The sequence below is a fragment of the Callorhinchus milii genome, unplaced genomic scaffold (assembly GCF_018977255.1).
Source record: "Callorhinchus milii isolate IMCB2004 unplaced genomic scaffold, IMCB_Cmil_1.0 Scaffold2, whole genome shotgun sequence".
Taxonomy (NCBI): domain Eukaryota; kingdom Metazoa; phylum Chordata; class Chondrichthyes; order Chimaeriformes; family Callorhinchidae; genus Callorhinchus; species Callorhinchus milii.
Window position 1 is genome coordinate 118,359,043 of NW_024704743.1, and position 17,960 is coordinate 118,377,002.

At 45.9% G+C, this 17,960-nt stretch overlaps 1 protein-coding gene across 4 annotated transcripts in view; it reads right to left on the reverse strand.

Annotated features, from left to right (window-relative positions):
• The window catches only part of LOC103179744 (zinc finger protein 521), a 241,460-nt gene that overhangs the window by 88,187 nt on the left and 135,313 nt on the right, over positions 1-17,960 (reverse strand). For 3 of the 4 annotated variants that reach the window (XM_042346859.1, XM_042346858.1, XM_042346860.1), the window contains one exon: positions 17,041-17,112. The exons of the other annotated variant lie outside the window; for it this stretch is intronic. In XM_042346859.1, the coding sequence (XP_042202793.1) occupies positions 17,041-17,112 (72 nt within the window). The remainder of the gene's footprint in view (positions 1-17,040; positions 17,113-17,960) is intronic. 4 annotated transcript variants of the gene reach the window in all.

Genomic DNA, 17,960 nt, shown 5'->3' on the forward strand with positions numbered 1-17,960 from the left:
CATCAAGTCAACAAGACACAGAAATTCCCGTTGAAGGTCACAGTTCATATGACAGAATACCAGACACCGGCTCTGTGCAATGGACCTGATTTGCTCACGGTGGAGACGTGTAGGTTTAGGGAAGAAGAGTGTTTAAATATCAGTTCTGCAACCTGATAGAACCCAAAGACTAATTACAGCCTAAAATATCGACCAAATGTCTGAAGCATGAAACAGATCTGCACTGGATATTTCAGTGGTTCTTACCTAATTCTACTTGTGAGTTGATACAAAAATGCGGCTTTCCTAAGACTGCTCTGCCTTCTCAGCTAAGGACCTTCTGTTAGGGCTGTTACACTTGGTATAGCGCCTTTCACGTTGGGTGGAAGTCTCAAAGCGCTTCACAGGATTTACTGTAAAGTGCAGTGACTGTGTGTGTTTTGTAGGCAACTGCAGCCGTCAATTTGCACACAGCAACGACCCATAAACAGCCATGAATTGAATAAGCTATATTACCTAGGGGGGATTGTTGGCCAGAACACCAGCAAAAACTCCCTTCTCTTTCAAACGTTGCCACGGGATCTTTAACGTCCACCTCAACAGGCAGACGGGACCTCGGTTTGATATCTCATCCGAAGGACGGCACCTTCGACAGTGCAGCACACCCCCAGCACTGTACTGGAGGTGCGTGTTGAAAGTCCCAGAGCTCCATATAAAATTGGTCATTCAATGGCTGTTCATGTGATGTTGATGTGCGCGAATTGGCTGTCGCGTTCACCCACAAAACACACAGTCACTACACTTCACAGTAGTGACGGTGCCTGACGTCCGTCTCAGCGATGTGATAAGGCGCTGCGTAAAACGTAAGGATTAATTGTTCTTCGCTTCAATTCACGTTGTGTCTCTTTCTTCCCTCCCCTCTCTCAATTGTTACGGACGGATTTAATCAAGACGTCTTTCCCGAGTTCTTCATATAAATGGTGTAATTGAATTTGCAGAACAAACACGTTGGGAAAAAAAAATATCCTCAGAAAACAACGTGCTTTCCCACCCAGCTCTGCCACCGCATTCACAATCACTTGTGGGAAGTGGCTGAATCCAAGCGATTTTCAATTAGCGAATCTGTACATTAACAATTCATGTCGGAAACCAGAGGCTGAAGGATTGCGTTTCAGAGCTGGAAATGACAGGCCAGAAAGAAATCAATTCACTGCAACCCACTGGCACTTGTGCATGTGACTGTACGGCTCAGCCTTAAAATAGACAACACCATCCAGGACACAGATAATAAAGACATTCCCCCACCTGCCCTCATCATCCAGGATTTCAGATACTAAGGCCTCCCATCCACACACACACACACACACACCATCCCGATCATCACATGTAATCAAGACAGCTCCCTGCTCATCACCATCCAGGATGTATGTACTGATGCAAGACTCTTCCCCCCATATATACTCATGGGAGCCCGCTCACCAGCCTCTTGCACTCTCAAGAATCTCGGTGAAGGGCTAGTTGTTTATCAACACGCAGCACCTCGCACGTTACAACCAACATCTGAGTGTGACCGGCGCTGGGAGCCTGGGCTGAGGAGGAGGTGGCAGGTGTTTTAGATGCCGAACAAGAAAACTGTAAAAAGTTAATTGAAACTTAACTTCCATCACCGCACAGCAGTGGTTCATTAAAATACACTTCACTGCTGGTAATTAGTGTCATTTCAAGGCTGTATTTGCCAATGTTGTTCTTGCACCAAAGAATGTGTGTGTTTTTTTAGAGAGAAAGCAAAAGCAGAAGCTGGAGCCTTGTAGGATACTACAAGGCTTTCACAGCGGGAGGAGGTCTCAAAGCACTTCATCTGGGTGACATGTTGCAGAACCACTGAAATTTACAGCACAGAAAAGAGGCCATTCGGCCTATCATGCTGTGTTGGTTCTCTGATGGTGCTATCCATTAAAAAGGTGCTATCCGTCAGCACCTTGGGACGTCCTCCCGATGTGAAAGAAGCACTCGCCTCACAAGCAAGAGGACAATTCCCGGACCGGGCAAAACATTAGGCAAGTTTACTAACTTCACACCTCTTTGTTTATCTGGCGGTAAGTAGGAACCCAATTGTTAATCGATTGACGGATCGCTATCCAACAATTTGGTCACTCGTCCACGACTGTTTGTGGGACACTGCTGTGCGCAGCTGGCTGCTGTGTTTCGCCCACAAAATAAAGTCAATCCACTTTACAGTATATTCTGTGAAGAACTTTGAGACAACAACAAATTTGTAAAGCACCTTTCACATCGGTAGGATGTCTCAAGGCGTTGGTGAGACAGAGTTTCAGACTCGAGCTATGGGTTGGGATTGGGGGAGATGGAGGGCGGGAGGGGGAAGCAGGGAGATCAAAGGCACTGTCGAAGGGTCTTGAGATGAGTCTTGAAAGTGGCAAGGGAGGGGGCAAGGTGGAGGGACTGCGGAATGGAGTTCCAGAGGGTGGGGGCAGAGTGGCAGAAGGCCCGACCGCCAATAGTGGGGCGAGCGAGGCAGGGGACATGAAGCAGACTGAGCGGAGGGAGCGAGCGGGATGGTAGGGGGTATCCAACGATGTGTTAAGGCGCTATATCAAATGTAAAGATTGTTTATTATTAGTATTATCTATTATACTTTTTGAATCCCACAGACTCCCAGAGGTTTCCTGGTTCTGTATAACCACCAGCTCCCTCAGCAAGACAGTCACCAGAAGGAGAGAAAATAACCCAACAATTCAGCGCCAGCCTCTATCCTTTTGTCTTTAAACCGGGATTTTAACTCGAGCTCAACTCGCCCCAATTAACTGTACTGGCTTTCAGCCGACCTTGTGGAAAAAAAATTACCTACTTCATCCGGGTCCCAGGGTGTACAAGCCGTGATTTACTCACGGACGGCAGAGAGGAGACTGCTCTGTGAATAGGGGCTGTGGGGATGCAAAGCGACACTTAAAGTGGCAACTGGCAAACAATTCAGCAAAGGGCCATATGCCTTATTCTCAGCACAGTAACAAGCATCAGCACTTCTGCAGGAGGCTTCAGATACCTACCCCCCCTACCAACTCTCTCCCCCTCACTCCCCCACCCGCCACAGGCTGCGTTTCTTCTCCTCCTCTGTCTCTCTCCCTCCCTCCCCCCCCTCCCTTCATAAATTGACAGCTTTACATTCCACTGATTTCTCTTTTAAGAGTTATTCATGACATAATCTATCGATTGACAGTTCCGTTTCTTAATGAGGCCCCCACTGCCGTTGCTCTCGCTCGGATGGTTGACTTTAATGTACGAAAGGCCTGGATCTGGATAATTGGAAAAGGTACAATACAATTTACATTTATACAGCGCCTGCCTCGAAAGAGGGAGGGCATCTCAAAGCGTCGGGAGGATGTCTCGAAGCACGTGGCAATGCTAGATAGGCAGAAGCGAGGGAGGGATAAGATGACCAAAAGCGCGGTCAATGAGCCAAGTCTTGAGACGTGCCTTGAAAGAGAGGAGGAAGGCAGCGGGTCAGAGGGAATCCTGGATGGAGTTCAAGAGAGCGTGGGCTTAGAATGTTCCTTCAATTGTAGCAGCCTGGCCCAGTTGGTGAAACTTTCGTCTCTGACTCAGAAGGTTGTGGGTTTAAGCCTCATGTCAGGACCTTGAAGATCCCAGGGCACTATTAATAATAATAATAATAATAATCCTTGCATTTGATATAGCGCTTTTCACGTCGGGAGGACGTCCCAAAGCGCTTCACAGAACACACTGTAAAGTGAATTGACTGTATATTTGTGGGCGAACGCGGCAGCCAATTATCATATGGTCGGACTTCTCAAAGTGCTTCACAGGAGTTTTTACTGTGAAGTGTGGTGACAGTATTTGTACAGCTGTTTGACCCACAAACAAGCATGAAGTGAATGGGCAATTTTACCAGGTGAATTTCTGGCCAGGGGACGAGAAGAAACTTCCTTCTCACCGATTGTGGGATAGAGTTGTGTGCAATTTGTCTGCCGTGTACACTTACAAATACACAGTCACTACACTTCACGGTCACAACTCCTGTGAAGCACGTTTGAGACGCTGCCATTACACAGCGCTATACCAAAGGCAAAGATTATTTCTTTATTAATATTTATTTTTGCCGTTTATGCCGATTGTCGAGACTGTACTTAATGTGAAAAACAATTAAAAGCGGTGGTGTGGTGGGGGTGGGGGTGGGGTTGGGGTGGGGGTGTGGTGGGGGTGGGATGGGGAAGGAACCCTGCAAAAAATAAACCTTGCTCGGCGATGAAGAAACCGGCAAGTTGGAATGTTCTGTATTCCCTTTTAAAACTAATTGAATTAGATTCTGTAAATCCTCATTAAGGCACTTGCCCATATGCGTCACCCAATATACAAACACACAGCCTTTAACAAATAGTTCCACCCGCCAACTAGACAAACATTTCAATGGCTCTTCATTAGCAGGCGAATCAACAAGTGATATTTTAATGCATGACTTTTCCTTCCTCCCTACCGGGACTGCAGTCGAGAGTGTGATGTACAGTACAGAGAGAGACATTATCAGACGCTCTGTCCCAATGCTCGAGCCATTGAGGACTTCACAGCCAGTGCTAAAAGAGTGCGTTTAATTGACTGATAGACAGTGTCTTCTTTGTTCACAGAAGACAGCAAAGTAATGGCAGCTTGAAAACCGTACCATCTACAGAGTCTCCCGAGACCAGTAACAGGGGGATATGTGTCAGGAATAAATAAATAATCTAATTATTGAGCCACTTCCTGTCACGTTAACTCCAATTTGTTGGCTTTGAAGGCAACAAAACGAGACATTTTTCCTCATTATGTTTTCCTTTTTTGCACCACTGGTAATCTCAGACAGATTAAAGGGTGCTTGATTGGGGTTTTTTGTCATATAACTGAGAGACAGGCTGCAGTACAGAGGGAGGGTGGAGGATAAGACTTCACGCTTGTCTCCTTTCCAGATCCTCAGCAGCCAATGCTCCTGCCCCATACAGAGTCGCCAGCTGTACAGCAAATGTGCGCTCCTCCAACTGAGGGCTGGCAGGCCACAGGTTCCAGCCTTGCATCTCTGAGGTATCCCAAGGCCCAACTGTACCAAGTTTGCAGCGATTAATACAGGCAATGCTCTGCGCGATCAGAGGGACCTGAGTTTTTTTCTTTTAAACACACACGCGCGCGCACGTGCACACAGACATGCGTATGCAAATCCACACGTGCATATACTCAAACACAGACACGAGCGTGCACGCATAGACATGTGCAAACATAAGCCCACGCACAGGCAGGCGCACACAGACACACCCACACACAGACAAGCATACAGACATGCGCATACACGGACACACGCACATAGTCATTGCGCAGCAGACATGCCACGCACACACCACGTGCAAGCACACACACACACAATAGGCTGACTGCCCCACACAGCGAACACTGCAGTAACACAAGTGATCTTGGTGGCGCTGGGTAAAGCCGGACGAAACCCAATACAGATGCTTCTGGTCGAGTAAGAACTATCTATTCAGAGACTGTGTAAAAGGGTGTTTAAAGCCCAATTAGTTCATTTTCAAACCAGGAATCAGCAATTTTCCAGTTCTTTATTGGGGGGGGGGGGGGGGGAGGGAGGTGTTTACAAAATAGGAAAAATAATCCTTACATCCAGCACAGCGACTTTCACGTCAGGAAAGCGATTCACAAGGATAGACGGTAAAGTGGAGCTAGTGTGGGCGTCTGTGTTTTACAAGCAAGCGTGGGGAGCCAATTTGCGCACAGCGACGTACTGCAACCATCCGAGGAAGCGAGTGACCCATTTTATTTCCAGGGGCTGTCGGCCAGGACATCCGGCAGAAACTCCCTCCTCTTATCCGATTCTGCCCCAGCTCTTGGTGAGACGTGCTCGCCTTGCAAGCGAGAGGACCCAGTTTCGGTTCCCGGAGGGGGCAAAACAGCTGAATACAATGACAGCTGAATACAATGCAAACCTGGCTCAGCTTGACTCCCCCTCCCCCACACCGCTCCTACCCGTACAGATGTCCAGTGTACACTGAACCGGCTGGATATGCAAATTCAGGAAAATTATATCTGTCAAAACTTTGACCAGCCCCGCCAGATCAACAACAATGCCACACGCTTCTCAGCACTGCAATGCAGTGCCAGTCCAGATAGTCTGAGTACAAAGTCCCAAAGTGAGGGCTTGAACCCACAACCTTCTGACTCAGAGGCGAGAGAGTGCATCCCGTCTGAGCCCGGCTTGCTGTTTGTGGCATGTATGGATTTTCAAGCCTTGTTTCTTTTTGCACCAAAAATGGTGAGTTCAGACTCTCAACAAGCAACAACGTGTTAGACTGTCTCAGAAAGTCGCAGAGGCAAGCCGTTCCTCTCGATGTGACGGTTTCGTTTCCACTGATAAGAACATAAGTACTTGCCGGGCGAAAGCAACCAAGGTCCACTCGGTTCGCCTTCCACCATCCTGGCAGTCGCTTGCACATGTCGTGTACCAAACTATATACTGTATATCCCGAGATATTATTTCCTAACAGAAATCTAATTTGTTCTGGAAAGAATCAACACTTTCTGCTTCCAGCGTCTCCCTGGATAGCCTGTTCCACACGTTTACTACTCCCTCACTGAAGTAGTGTTTCCACAGATTTGTTCTGAATTTACCGCCCTTCAATCGCAGACTGTTTTGTTGTGGGCAATGGGCAACACACACGTAATATTTTCGCTTCCTCTCTCTCGCCTCGTTCAAGGCATGTCTCTCAAAACGCACCTCTTTGATCACGCCTTCATTAATCTTCCCCCCACCTCTCCCCCCACCGAACCCCTGACAGCTCGGCTAACCACCCAGCTTCGAGATGTCCTCTGGATGTGAAAAGCACCACGTGAATGTAAAATTGTATTACAGCTGTATTGCAATCATCATGTTGTGAGAGGTTTGCCAACAAAATATACTGTCAAGACACTTTACGGTAAATCCTGTGAAGCACTCTGAGATGTCTCGACGAAGTGTTATATCAAATGCAAGGAATTATTAATAATAACAATCCCTGATTTACACTAAAATCTACTGTTCAGCAGACATTTTTTTAACTGCTTCACAAAGAACATCACATATAAAGAATCCTAAAAGCCTTAGTATTGAGTGTAAAAGTAGGGACGCAATGTTAAATTTATATGAAACCTTGGTCAGACCAAATTTGGAGCACTGTGTACAGTTCTGATTGTAAGGTGACAGGAGATATATTATAGTATCAGAGAAAACGCAGTATAGATTTTCAAGGATGTTACCAGGGATGAGTGGACACAGCTATCAGGAAAGATTGGACAGGTTACAGTTTTTCTCTCTGGAGTTGAGATGATTGAGAGGGGACCTGGTAGAGGTTTAGAGATATAAGATTATGAAAGGATTCGATAACAACAACAACAACAACAAGATTACATTTGTATAGCGCCTTTCACGTCAGGAGGACGTCCCAAGGCGCTGGACAGAGAACAACATTTCAGACCCGAGCTGGGGTCATGGGGGGAGAAGGGAGGGGAGGGGAAGGGGGGTGGCCGATGGTATGGTCGAAGAGGAGGGTCTTGAGGGGGGACTTGAAGCAGGTTAAGGAGGGGGTGAGGCGGAGTGACTGGGGGATGGAATTCCAGAGACTGGGTGCAGAGTGGCTGAAGGCTCTCCCGCCAATGGTGGGGCGGGTGGATCGGGGGACGTGGAGTAGGCCAGAGCCGGCTGAGTGGAGGGAACGGGCGGGTTGGTAGGGGGTTAGGAGGTCGAAAGGTAGGGTGGTGCGAGGCCATGGAGTGCTTTGTATGTAAAGACCAGGATCTTGAACTGGATCCTCTGAAGGATAGGGAGCCAGTAGAGTCGGGCGAGAGTGGGGGAGATGGGTCACGGAGTTTGGTGCGGGAGAGGACACGGGCTGCAGAGTTCTGGATTATCTGCAGCCTGCGGAGGGAGGAGTTGGGAAGGCCGACAAGCAGGACGATTGCATAGTCAAGCCTGGAGGTGATGAAGGTGGATGTTAATGGGCTGTTTCCATTTGTTGGTGAGTCCATAACTAGAGGGCGTAAAGATAATTAGGGTATACAGTCAACGGTAGATCTAACAGGGAGTCTAGGAGGAACTTCTTCACACTGAGGGTGGTGAGGATGTGGAACTCACTGTTGGAAGCTGTGGTTGAAGCAAATAGCATCAATGTACTAAGAGAAAACTTAATGTGGACATGAAGGAGAAGAGACTAGAGGGGGTTTAGGAGAGGGGAATAGGACCGGGGGGAAGTTGTGTGGAGAGGTGACCGTAGGTACGGTCGAAAAGGTTGGTGTTCAGGTGGAATTAAAGATAAAGAAGGGGCAAGCCAGAGGGATTGAGGCAGGAAATTGCAGAGGATATGGCCGCAGTGATTAAAGGCACGGCGGCCGATGGTGGAGCGGAGAGGTTGGGGGACGGGCAGAGGAAGGGGGGGGAACGAACAGATGAGAGAAGTGGGGAGGTGATAGGACGTGAGGGGATTTGTATGTACAACACACATGTACGCATACAGACACACTTCTCAGTTTAAGATCAATTGTAAACAACTGAAAGGAATCCATTGTTAATCACTGACAGCGGGGTGCCTGGTGCTAATAGGCTTACTCTGCGGTTATGCTTAAAGAAAAGAATCAAGCAATAAAGAGCCAATTGAATTGATGCTGGAGCACAGCGCTGGGCAGACTATTTATTATTATCATCACAAAAGATGACATACAATACGATACAAATTCACATCATGGGTTTGGATGTTGGCAGGGCAGCCCAAAGGCCTAATAAATAAATAATAGATAAATAATAATAAAGGTAATAACCCTTTCAAAATAATAATAATTTGGTCACCCAATCCACGACTGTTTGTGGGACACTGCTGTGCGCGATTGACTGCCACGTTTCGCCCACAAAATATACAGTCACTTTCCAATATATTCTGTGAAGAGCTTTGAGACGTCTCAACGACGTAATAAGGCGATATATCAAATGTAAGGATTTTTATTATTATTATAACGGGAATTTGAGCCAGGGAGTGGGGGGGTGGGGGGGGGGAAGAGAGGGGAAAGAGCGAAAGGACAAGATGACCAAAGACACGGTCGAAGAGGTATGTCTTGAACACAGCTGCATTTTCAATGATGGAAACCCAAAGCATTCTGTTATTAGTTGTTTAAAAATAGAGTGAGCAATTTTTTTTTAAAATCCCATCATCGAACAGACTGCGGATGGCAGAATAATTGCTGAACATCTTTGCCACGGTCTCCAAGCCTTTAGCGATGGATAACACCATTACTCTCGCACACAACTATTGACTCACTGTGTGCTACAAAGGAGATTCTGAAATTCCCAACTCCCCCAATATTGATTATAATAAAGTAATTACTATTTCAACAATCTGGCTGGAGAGTTCTCAGACTGCACCCCACTGCGTTAGTTCTCCTAGACTCAGCAACAATTTCAGGCAGTCGATGGTTAGTCCCAAAAGATTCCTCGCTCACATATACCCCGTCACCCAACATAGTATACAATGCCTTTCCTGTCAGGAGGACAACAACAATAACAAACAACACATTACATTTACACAATGCCTCTCATGTTGGGAGGATGTCCCAAGCCACTGGACAATCAAGGATTTGGACCCCAGCTGGGTGTTGGGATCAGGAGGGGTGGAGGGCAGGGAGTGTAGGGGGAAGGAGGGTGACCAAAGGAGTGGTCTTGAGACAGGTCTTGAAGGAGGCGACGGAGGGAGAGTCGTGAAGGGACTGTGGGATGGAGTTCCAAAGGGTGGGGGCAGAGAGGCTGAAGGCCAGACTGCCTGAGCTACTTCATAGGCACCTAAACTGGGGATGGGAGCCAATGGGGAAGGGAATGATATACGAAAGTGCGATCAAAGAGGTTAGGTCTTGAGATGTATCGTGAATGAGAGGAGAGCGTGAGTCAGTCAGAGGGATATCTGGGAAGGAATTCTAGAGAGAGGGGATGGAATTGCTGAAGGCCTGCCCACTGATGGTGAGGAGGGTAGGACGGGGGATATGAAGCAGCCAGTGCTCACTGAGTGAAGGGAGCGGCCAGGCTTATAATTAATAATAATAATCCTTGCATTTGATACAGCCCCTTATTACATCTTTGAGATGTTTCCAAGTGCTTCACAGAATATACTGTAAAGTGAATTGACTATAATAATAATAATAATCCTTGCATTTGATATAGCGCTTTTCACGTCGGGAGGACGTCCCAAAGCGCTTCACAGAATATACTGTAAAGTGAATTGACTATATTTTGAGAGCACAATAATATGGTTGAAGGCGGTCACAGAGGTGAAGTAGGGGGAGACCATGGAGGGATATAAAGGAGCGGAGAAACTTAGGAATTGCTGAACGAAAAAAGTCCAAGGTCCATCTAGTTCGTCTTCTACCATTCTGGTAGTCATGCGTTACAAATAATGGAGATGTTAATAACAATTAATTCTGTATGGATCAGTCTACCACAGAATGGAAAAGCTTTGAGAACCTTAGGTACAAAGTTGCCTGGTTCTTCCAAGCATAACTACACTTACTATATATATGTCGTGCCTCAAATTATTCATATACTGGATCGCAAAGTATTATTTTCTAACAAGAAATCAAGCTAATTTGAGCTTGAGTGATTCGACAAGAGTTTCGCAAAGTAATCCCGATCAAGTGGGAGGATCCCATCTCCATTACAGTGAGCCAAGCAGTGGGGTGCACGCATGCCTCGACTACCTAAGACAACTTGCAAAACACACTCCACGGGAAGGCGGTCAGGAAACTGGGAGTGAGAAAAGCAACAGCCTCGGGCTGCAGGGTGGAGAGAGGGAGGGGGAGAGGGAGGGGGGAGGTGGGGAAACGAAGGGGGTTCTGTGAAACGCTGGCACCATTAACAAGCGATGATCAAAGATGCCTCTATTTACAGTGGAAATGACCACAGGAAAGAGACACAGATTAATTAGAAAGGCGACATAACCGGGGCTCGCAAATGAAGTGTGAAAGAGAAGGCTCGTCTCAGCTGGAATAAAGCTCTCAGGAGAAAGTTTTGATCCCTTGAAGTGCTCTCTTTTGCCATATTTAGTTAGTGCACTCTCTCTCTCTCTCCCTCTCCCCCGTGGAATGAAATGACAGCTTTCAGGTGTCCACCGCCCCCAGTGTTAATCTGACATCTCGTGTTAATGGGAAATTATCTGAAGCAAGACTTCGCAAGATCACGCGGCAGGTTAGCACGAAGAATCCTCTTCGGCCCAACCGATAGCATCTATCTTTCCGATCTCATCTCTCCTTTGGTGCTGCATGCAGTAACCCTTGCATTTATTATAGCCTTGTCATGTCGTCACCAAGCTCAACCTTCACAGGATTTAACCGTAAAGTGGAGTGAATGCTTATTTTACGGGGCGTCGCAACAGCCAATTTGCACACATCAATGCCCCACAAACGGGATGAAGCGAATGCACAATTTTATTTGGGGGATTGCTGGCCAGGACGCTGGGAGAAACTCCCTTCTCTTTTTTTAGAACAGTGCCAACAGGGAGCTTTAATGTCCACCCAAACTGGTACAGATGGGATCTTAGTTTAATGTCGCATTCGAAGGACTGCACCTTTGATGATACAGCGCATCTCCAGTGCTGCACTGGAGCATCAGCTTAGACTGTGAGTTCAAAGTTCTGCATGAGGGTGAACGATAAAATGCAACTGCACCACTGCTCTTAAGTCACCCCCAACACCTCTCCCCTCACTGCTGAAACCTTCATTCACCCACTCATCACCTCAATAAAGACCCTACTAATTCCCTTGCTAAGATCAGGCAAGACAGCACAGACAGTCAACTTGCAAAGGTCTATATTACACGGTGCTGCAAGGGGTGATCAGAAGGAGCCTGAACAGTTAATACAACACAAAATGTGGCACTATTCGACAAGGGAAGAGTTTCTCCTGGTGTTCTGGCTGATATTTTCCCCGAATAAAATTGATCATTCACTTCATAGCTGTTTGTGGGGCATTGCTGAACTCAAAATTGGCTGCCATTCACCCGCAAAATACACAGTCACTACACATTAAGAGAAAAATCTGGTGAAATGCTTTCAAGACCTGATAAATTGCTATATCAAATGCAACGATTATTATTATTATTATTATGATGTAACCTTCTGACTCAAGAGACGAGCGTCAGATTGAGCGAAAATGTAAAATGTGGGACCAACTGTGAAGTTGAGTTTCTGTCTGGTTTGAAAGAACGATTTTTTTTCCTGTTATGACTCGAAACAGTATCTTTCCGCGCATTTCATCTTTATATAGAATAGCTTCAAGTTACTGCCTGGTGCTCCATCCGTCTACAAAACAGATGTAGATATTGCACCACAGGCAGAACATGGGATGTGCAAAGATAACAGAGGCTAAAGCAAAATCAATAGCACTGCAGCTAAAGCTGTAGAAATGCATTATCCGATCGATAGCGGAGAAGGAAATGGCCTCGCCTTATTTTGCAAAAAAAAGAAAACAAAAGCCAACATTTGCTTGATTTGAAGAAAAAACCTTTATTTTTAATAATTCATCTACTTTGGCTCATCTCAATGTTCGTCGCAGGACCTCTCCCTGAATTTTTAAAAACTCTTTTATAATAATAATAATCCTTGCATTTGATGTAGCGCTTCATCGGGTGTTCGAGACGTCTCAGAGTGCGTCACAGAATATATTGCAAAGTGAATTGACTGTATATTTTGTGGGTGAAACGCGGCAGTCAATTGCGCACAGCAGTGTCCCACAAACAGTCGTGGATTGAGTGACCAATTTATCTTTATTATTTTTTTTGAAGGGATTATTACCTCCGGAAAAGTGATCCGCCAATCGACTAACAACCGGGTTCCTACTTACTGCTAGGTAAACAGAGGCGTGTGGAGTAAGGAAACTTGCATAATGTTTTGCCCTGCTGGGAACAGAACCCAGGTCTCTCGCTTGCGAGGCGAGTGCTCTAACCACTGAGCTATAAGACTTCATCCCCACTGGAACGTTAACCTTCCCTCGCTCCTTTGCACTTGTGTGTCTCTCCTTCAATCTCTCCGCTCTGCCCCTATTCCCCATGTTCAGGTTGCGCCTGAAGACCTTCTTCTTCAACGGTGCTGACGGTCACCTCCCCTCACCCACTAGATTGCATCAGGCTCCACCACCGTCCAGCGCTCTGAGACGCTACCCCATGTGAGAGGCGCTATATAAATGCTGGTTGTCGTTGTAATCAGTCTGTCTTGATTGGTAACACGTTTGCCTGAGTCAGAAAGATATAGTTTCAAACCTCCATGTCGAGACTTGGAATCCATGTAGTCTATGCTGACACTCTAATGAGGTAACGCTGATGAGGGGAGCGCTGCATTATTGGAGGGGCTGTCCTTCAGATGAGATGTTAAACTGAGATCCTGCCTGCCTGCCCAGGTGGACGTTAAAGATCACATGATATATCTGACAACAGAAGAGAGTTTCTCCCTAGGTCTTGGCCAACAATCCTCCAAATAAAATTGGGTCACTCGCTCCACGGCTGTTTGTGGGACATTGCTGTGTGCAAACTGGCTGTTGCATTTGCTCATAAAATACATAATCACACCGCTTTACAGTACATCCTGAAGTGTTTCAAGATGTCTCGAGAAAGTAATACGTAATATCAAACGCAAGGATTATTATACTGTACATTATTTATACACCTATACCATCTATGAGAATTATGGTGTCAGGGCCTCAGTCTGCAGTGGGGAGATGTTGTGTATGGTGTGGACTTGGGATCATTGATCTACTGAACTCATCAGGTTCATAAAGTGGATGAAATATCTGACAAGACCTGCTCTTTGTACATGTGGGTGATCTATAGCAAGAGAAACACATTCAATATAGAAATTGGCAGAGAATTACTTTTCTAAACACCTGACAGGATTCAATAAGACAGATGTTGATTCACTTTTTAGCAACTCCAAGACAAGAGGTGAATATAAGACAGCCTGTGTATTTTGTGGGCGAGTGAAAGAAACCTGGTGTCCGTCCTGAAACTGCCCTCTGCAACTCTCAACCTGTGTCCTCCTCTTCAACAGTCTTGGTGCATCTGAAAGAATTGTTCTGGGTTTACTTTTTGAAATCCTATTTAATATTTTATACAGCTTTGTAAAGTCTAGAACGACGAGGACTATTAGATCGCCTCTGTGATGCCTTCTTTCAAGACTGAAGAGCCCGAAATTGTTTCAACCTTGCTCAGACCGGGAAAAGCCATCCAGCAATCAGTTTCCTACTTTAATACTAGGTAAACAGAGGCGTGTAGAGAAAGGAAACTTGTCCAAGGTTTCGCCCTGCCTGGGAATCAAATCCAGTTCCTCTCGCTTGCGAAGCGAGTGCTCTAACCAATGTGCTACAGGACTCCTTTTAAGGATCAAAGGATCGTACAGGTTTCTGCTGCTCCCTAGTAATGCAACCACCCCAGGCAAGTCCTGGCCACTCCGGTATCTTCAACAAACTCCCCTTTTATTTTAAATCATGCACTGGGACTTACCGCTAATTTTCCACAATCCAAAAAAAACTCTCTCCCCACGGACACGCAGACATTTTGCTATGTTTTTTTTACACCAGCTGTCAAACATTATGTTCTTTTTCCAGTAGCTGCTTTTTTTTTGGAAAAAAAGTCTACAAAAAATTTCTCTTGGTAAAATCCCAATAGGTTTTCTACAAAGCAAACATCAATATTGTGAAATTATAATCCCATGGGCCAAGCTTTAATTAACATTCCTAATAGCAACATGCTGACTCTGATTAAAGTATCACTGTTGTTTGGGAACACTTGGGTTTTTTGTTGTATTTATATTCTGTGTGTATATATATATATATATATGTATTTATGACTTTTTTTAACCACATTTATCTGACTTGGCACTTGTTGAAAACGTCTGAGATTCAACAGCTTCCTGTCAGACCACACTCGCAGGGAGAGCGACGTTTAAGGAGGTGGAAAGAGCTAGTCAGCTGAATTCTCTGCCACTTGGAAAGTGTAAGGGCTGACATTGCTCCACGCACCACCCACCCATGCATTCACTTGGGGACCCGCACAACTCCAGCCCTCACAACAACAGCGTATGAAAATAGAGGAAGGAGGAGGGCAGAGAGGGGAGCAGAGAGACGGGGCAGAGACGGGAGGGAGGAGCAGAGATGGGAGCAGCGAGAAAATAGAGGAAGGAGGCGGGAAAGGAGAGGAGGGAGGGGGCTGAGCAGGGAGGGAGGGGCAGAGAGAGGACAGTATTGTGAAGATTATTAGTGTTCAACTTTATTGGGTTCAGCTCTGGAGAGAGTTTGGATTTAGGAACATAGGAACAAGAGTAGACTCCTCGAGGCTGCTACACCATTCTATCAGATCAGTACCTCAACTCCAAGTACCCGCCTTTGCCCCAAATCCATACACCAGATTAGTTTCTTTTTAAAGACAAGTTAGGTAGCTCGAACTGAGCCAAGAGTACATTCCACCGCTGATCTGAATTACACTCGGACTTGGTGATGATGGTGGTGGGGGAGTGGGGTGTGAGGGGGCATTTCATTGATCAATTTCATTGTTCGTAAATTTTGCTTACGTAACATTTACTGCTTTGCAAAATAACTCACTTGGTGAAGTACTCCAAGAGGTGCCTCACTGTCATAAGGTGCGATATCACATGGAATCTTTGGTTTGGACACAATAATAATAATAATGATCATTGCATTCGATATAGCGCCTTCCATGTTGTAAGGATGTCTCAAAATGCTTGACAGGATATATTGTGAAGTGTAGTGTCTTGACTGTGAAGTCAGTACACTTACTCCACTCGCCTCTGTTAACCTAGTAGTAAGTAGGAACCCGGTTGTTAGTCGATTGACAGATCGCTTTCCGGGGGTAATAATCTCTCCAACAAAAAAAATGGTCACTCAATACACGACTGTTTGTGGGTAAATCCTGTGTGTTATGCTGCGTTTCACCCACAAAATATACAGTCACTACACTTTACAATATATTCTGTGAAGCGCTTAGCACGTCTCAATGAAGCGATGAGGGGCTATATTAAATGCAAAGAGTATTATTGTTATTATGATTTATATGGTGAGTAGTAAATACCTCTGCATAACACAGTGGCTGCAATATTCTAGTTGCCCCTTGACTCCACGCCACACATCGAGCCCCCCTCAACCTCCCACACTCTGATCCACTACCTTGGTTTAGACGTATTGACGATCTAGACAAATACACAACCCTGCATGCTCCAATGCTGAAATTGTTTCAATAGCATCAATCGCTCACTTTCAATTGTGTATGGGGGGGAGGGAAAGAGGAAGGGGGGGGGGGTGGGGGCTGAGGTGAATATTTTGTCTCCTCCTGGGTGGGAGTCGTCCCCTAGGATTCCCTGCACACAATAGGAAAGCTCACCTGCAGAAGTTCCAATGATGCAATGCTGGGAGTCGTGCAACCTACATTCAGTTACTCAAGTCAGTTCCCCCCCATTCTACCTCTCCGCATCACCACCCCCCCCTCCCCCACCACTGGGACAGCATTGCAGCACTTGCAGAGGTAACCAGACAGTGACTGAAAGGCAGCTACCAACAAACAAGCTTCTGGAAACCATTCACCAATACGAGAAAAAATGATTCATTCATAGCCGTTGCTTATTGACCCACAAAATACACAGTCAATTCACTTTACAGTATAGTCTGTGAAGCTCTTTGAGACCCCTCGAAGACTGGACAAGGCTCTATATCAAATGCAAGGATTATTATCATTGTGTGAGAGGCATATAACAAAAGGGCCACACTGACTAGCTGCCAGGGTCATCTCTTTGAAGTGGTCCCATGGAGGATGGAGGGGAGGGGAGCGGGGAGGGTATAGAGATGAAGTAACAAACTGTTTGAAAGCTGATAACGGGTAGTCCCTTCCTCCATTTAAGCAAGCTTCAACAGAGCATCAGATAAGATTGATTAGAAAGAGAGACAGATCAATAGACAGAGTTAGATAGATAGACAGAGATCTACCTTTATATTCTCTTGGGCTTCGAGATTCCCCTTCCAAACCACGCTGTAGCAGCATTCCCGGCCTGTCCCCTCCTAAAGTTAGCACAGACAGAATTTGTTTTGAAATTTTCTGGGTGGCACATTAACCCATTCTGCCCTGGCTAATGAATGAGCCATGCAAAGGCTGCTAAGTTCAAATGTAACCAAAAAAAAGTCAACGTAAGACATTTTGAGAAGTAGATCGCATGTGGGTGAAAGTTAACAGCTCAGCCTATAGCAGGACTGCTACTTCAGGGGGTGGTGAAGTGGGGGGGGGGGGGTGAGGGGGGATGACGGAAGAGGGACTGTGTTTGAGGAGAGAGAGAGAAAGAGATAAAATCACATAGAAAGGGAAAAAAAAGGCTTGGATCATGCGACAGAGAGGAAGAAGAGGGCAGGAAAGAAAAATGGTCCAGAATTGATGAGATTTGGAATAAACATCACAAGCAGCAATCGCACTTTACCGCCCACCAAAGTCTTGTGACTTAACTAAGATCACTTGTCAAAAGGGTAGGCACTAAGTTTTTAAAGAGGTTATGGCCATGGTTTCCCCACAAAAAGTATACACAACTCCTGAGCTCTGTCGGTCTTTCGAACTGAAGCTCATGAGAAGAGAAAAATAATTCTATAATAATCCTTGCATTTTGATATAAAATGACTCAAAAGTGCTTTCTAGAATATGTTGTAAAATGGAGTAACTGTGTATTTGTCAGCAGCCCAACTGATCACAGCAATGTCCCACAAACAGTCATGAAGTGAATATCCAGTATTATTTATTTGGGGGATTGATTGGCCAGGACACCGGGAAAATCTCCCATCTCGTTTTGAGGAGTGCAGTGCCGTGGGATCTCTAATGTCCACCTGAACAGACAGACAGAACCTTGGTTTAACATCTCTTCCGA